We start from the raw sequence: 2919 nt of genomic DNA on the forward strand, positions 1-2919 counted from the left end.
GTGAGAAAGATTATCCACACGCTCGTTCTCGATTCTCTCACAAACCATAATCATTACGGGTCAATCTTGTCGATTGGACGTCCCAGTAAATTTAACTTCCTGTCAGATTGTGCAATAGAGGAGATGTTGGGCTGTAGTACACAGCACAAAGCAAACACATTAGCAAGAATACTTCAGGAGTCATTTGGATTTGTTTTCTATCCACAGGACACGGGGACCTGACAGGCACCGAGTGGACCATGAAGTCATGAGCATACCAAAGTATCTACCGTCAAATGTGAGGCCAACACGTGTGCTCCACAGCAAAGCCTAGCTAAAACTGGGTCAACAGCACATCCATCTCAAGCTCAGCAGCAAATCTGTAACACAATGGCTGAAAAAAGACAAGACGGTGATGCAGTTGCTGCATTTAAAGTTCAAAACTCTCTGGACTTTTAGATTTCTGTGTATAAACACGTGGCTGCAAACCTCAGTGAACTGAAGGAACTCTGTAAAGAAGACAAAAGTCCTCCACAATGATGTGTTTCCTTTGTGTTACTGCTGTTAAAGGTTGTTCTGCTAAATTCTACTAAGGCGCAGAATCAGAAGACACTACCTGGTTGTCTGTGAGGTGCAGTATTGTCTTTTTATAGGAGATTACGTCAAAGTCCAGAGCCTTCCACACAGCATGGCCCAGCAGATCTCCCACCTTCCTCTTCTTTGTGATGACAACCAGGTACATGCCTTCCAGAAAAAGGAGAAAGCAGAGCAAAAATGCACTGGATTATCCAACTTCCAATATTTCACAGTAAAATAATGTATCTCCATACTGTGTGCATGCTGATCTTACCTGCCACTAAGCGTATAGTTCCCATCAGTCCACATATTGGCCTGGTCTCAGCTGATGCAGGGACATCCTGTCTCACTGAGAAGGGCGACAGGGACACAACAATGGTTTTTATGGACACAGGAAATATATCTGTAACATCATCGAAGCTGGGATTATAACTAAGGAGGCCATCTATTATCGTTTCATGATCTACTCTCCAGACTTACTGCAGCCCAACAGAGAAAAGAAATCAACTGAAGATCAGAGAAAATCTTGGCACTCCCACAATTTCAGCCCACGCCAAAAAAGAAATAACAAAACAATAACAAATAAGAAGGAAAGTACCCTCAAACGTGTTTAACACTTAGCCACACATTGTCTTCAGAATCAAAATACTCTGTGGATGTTATGTGGTCACATATCTTATGTACGCAAACGCGCGGTCCAACTTCTTATCTGGTGCACGTCTTTTATTTTGACAGCGAACGCGCACCACTTATGTGCAGCCCATTTATACAAGCGCTTTTAACTATGCTTTAAATCAAACATTCACACTCTGATGGATCAGAGAGCAACTTGGGGTTACTATCGTGCTCAAGGATGTTTAGCATGCAGACGGGAAATCTAAATCACTATCTGCCAAATCAACTAAATTTAATGGGAGATGTTTTTGTTTCATTTTTTATAAGATCTAGAAAACATTTCCTATTTTAATGTTCACACAAAATACAGTTTAGCTAGATATACTGAAGTGTTACTTAAAGTGTCTTTCTTATTGTATTTTTATATGTTTTTATTGTACTTTTTATATTCCTGTTGTACAGCACTTTGGTCGGCCATGTGTTGTTTAATAAATTGCTTTATAAATAAACTATGGCTCAAATCAGAATCAGAATACTTTATTGATCTCTAGGGGAAATTAACAGTGCTCCAGTCCAAACAGTAACAAAAACAGACAATACAGGAAGTAAGAAATAGCACAATAAAAAGTGTCTATCAAGACTGGCAAAAAAATATTTTGAATTTTATAAACTTTCTTTAATTCCATATTTAAATAACAATAAACTTAAATGCCATTTTGAGCTGCAGCTCAGCATGTGGAGCCGATCATCTGCTACCTGTGCTTCAGTCTACATGCCAAATATCCTTAGGCAAGGTAGCGACCCGGGCTGCAGTGACTGTTAGATGGAAAGCGCTTACACAGAAACAGCTGCGGGGTGAATGAGGCAGGTTGTGTAAAGTGCTTTGGCTGCTCAGGCAGAGCAGAGCTGTCCATTCACCATAACGAGCAGAGGTTTTCTTTGGGCTTTTCATTAAAGGTTTAAATGGTCTCAGTCGTTTGTTTTCTTCTACATTTTTAGACAGCGGGGGGGGCGTGGCAGGGGGCGTGTCCATTTGCTTACCTGTTAGAGTCATCTCAGTTGACACCCTGTCAATAGCCAGGACATCCACGGAGCCATCATCACAAGCTTCTATGTAAAACTTCTCTGGTGTGGTGCGCCTGATGCGAAAGACAAGACCCGGTTTAAAAGCCACCATGAGCCCGTGGGCAGCTCACATTAACAGCGCCGAAGGAGCCGGTTACTGCTCTGGAACATGGCTCCATCACATCTTCTAACCTCGCTTAGAAGCTCAGTTACTAAGTTGCGTTTGCTCGCGTCCATATTTAAATGTGTTATTTAAATGTGATTAGAAACAACTGAAATAGTTTAAAAAAACAAAACAAGTTGGGATAAAACGGACGTTAGCGTCAGCTCCTCGACAATTAACGAGAAGCTGACGGAACGTAACTCAAACGTGTCGCTGTAGTTACACTCCTACTAAAGACGGGCACGCCTCTCCACGCAGCGTGGACCGTAAACCAGGCTGTGTGATGTTACTGTTTCGTTCTGCAGCACTTACAAGCTGAAACTCTGGAAGGTGTTCGCCATCTTTGCTCCCGAAATCTCAGTGACGTCAGGCTACTTCCGCCGTCAGCTGTGAGCGCGCGAGCGTTTGTTCCACCTGCAGCGTGAGCGAGCTCCACGTGCGGCCGGACACCGGAACAACACGGTTCTGTAGAACAATAAGCAGCATTGGTTAAAATGCCATCTTTACATTTCCAGTAAGGC

At 42.7% G+C, this 2919-nt stretch overlaps 1 protein-coding gene across 1 annotated transcript in view; it reads right to left on the reverse strand.

Annotated features, from left to right (window-relative positions):
• LOC102195586 (phosphatidylinositide phosphatase SAC1-A-like) overlaps positions 1-2919 on the reverse strand; it is a 31923-nt gene that overhangs the window by 17131 nt on the left and 11873 nt on the right. The window contains exons 2-7 of the mRNA XM_005752882.1: positions 2711-2863; positions 2212-2309; positions 830-904; positions 596-723; positions 315-373; positions 97-131 (exon numbers count right to left, since the gene is read on the reverse strand). Coding sequence (XP_005752939.1) covers positions 97-131; positions 315-373; positions 596-723; positions 830-904; positions 2212-2309; positions 2711-2739 — 424 coding nt within the window. The 5' untranslated portion in view covers positions 2740-2863. The remainder of the gene's footprint in view (positions 1-96; positions 132-314; positions 374-595; positions 724-829; positions 905-2211; positions 2310-2710; positions 2864-2919) is intronic.

Source organism: Pundamilia nyererei, unplaced genomic scaffold (assembly GCF_000239375.1).
Source record: "Pundamilia nyererei isolate P.nyererei 1_Seehausen unplaced genomic scaffold, PunNye1.0 scaffold00387, whole genome shotgun sequence".
Taxonomy (NCBI): domain Eukaryota; kingdom Metazoa; phylum Chordata; class Actinopteri; order Cichliformes; family Cichlidae; genus Pundamilia; species Pundamilia nyererei.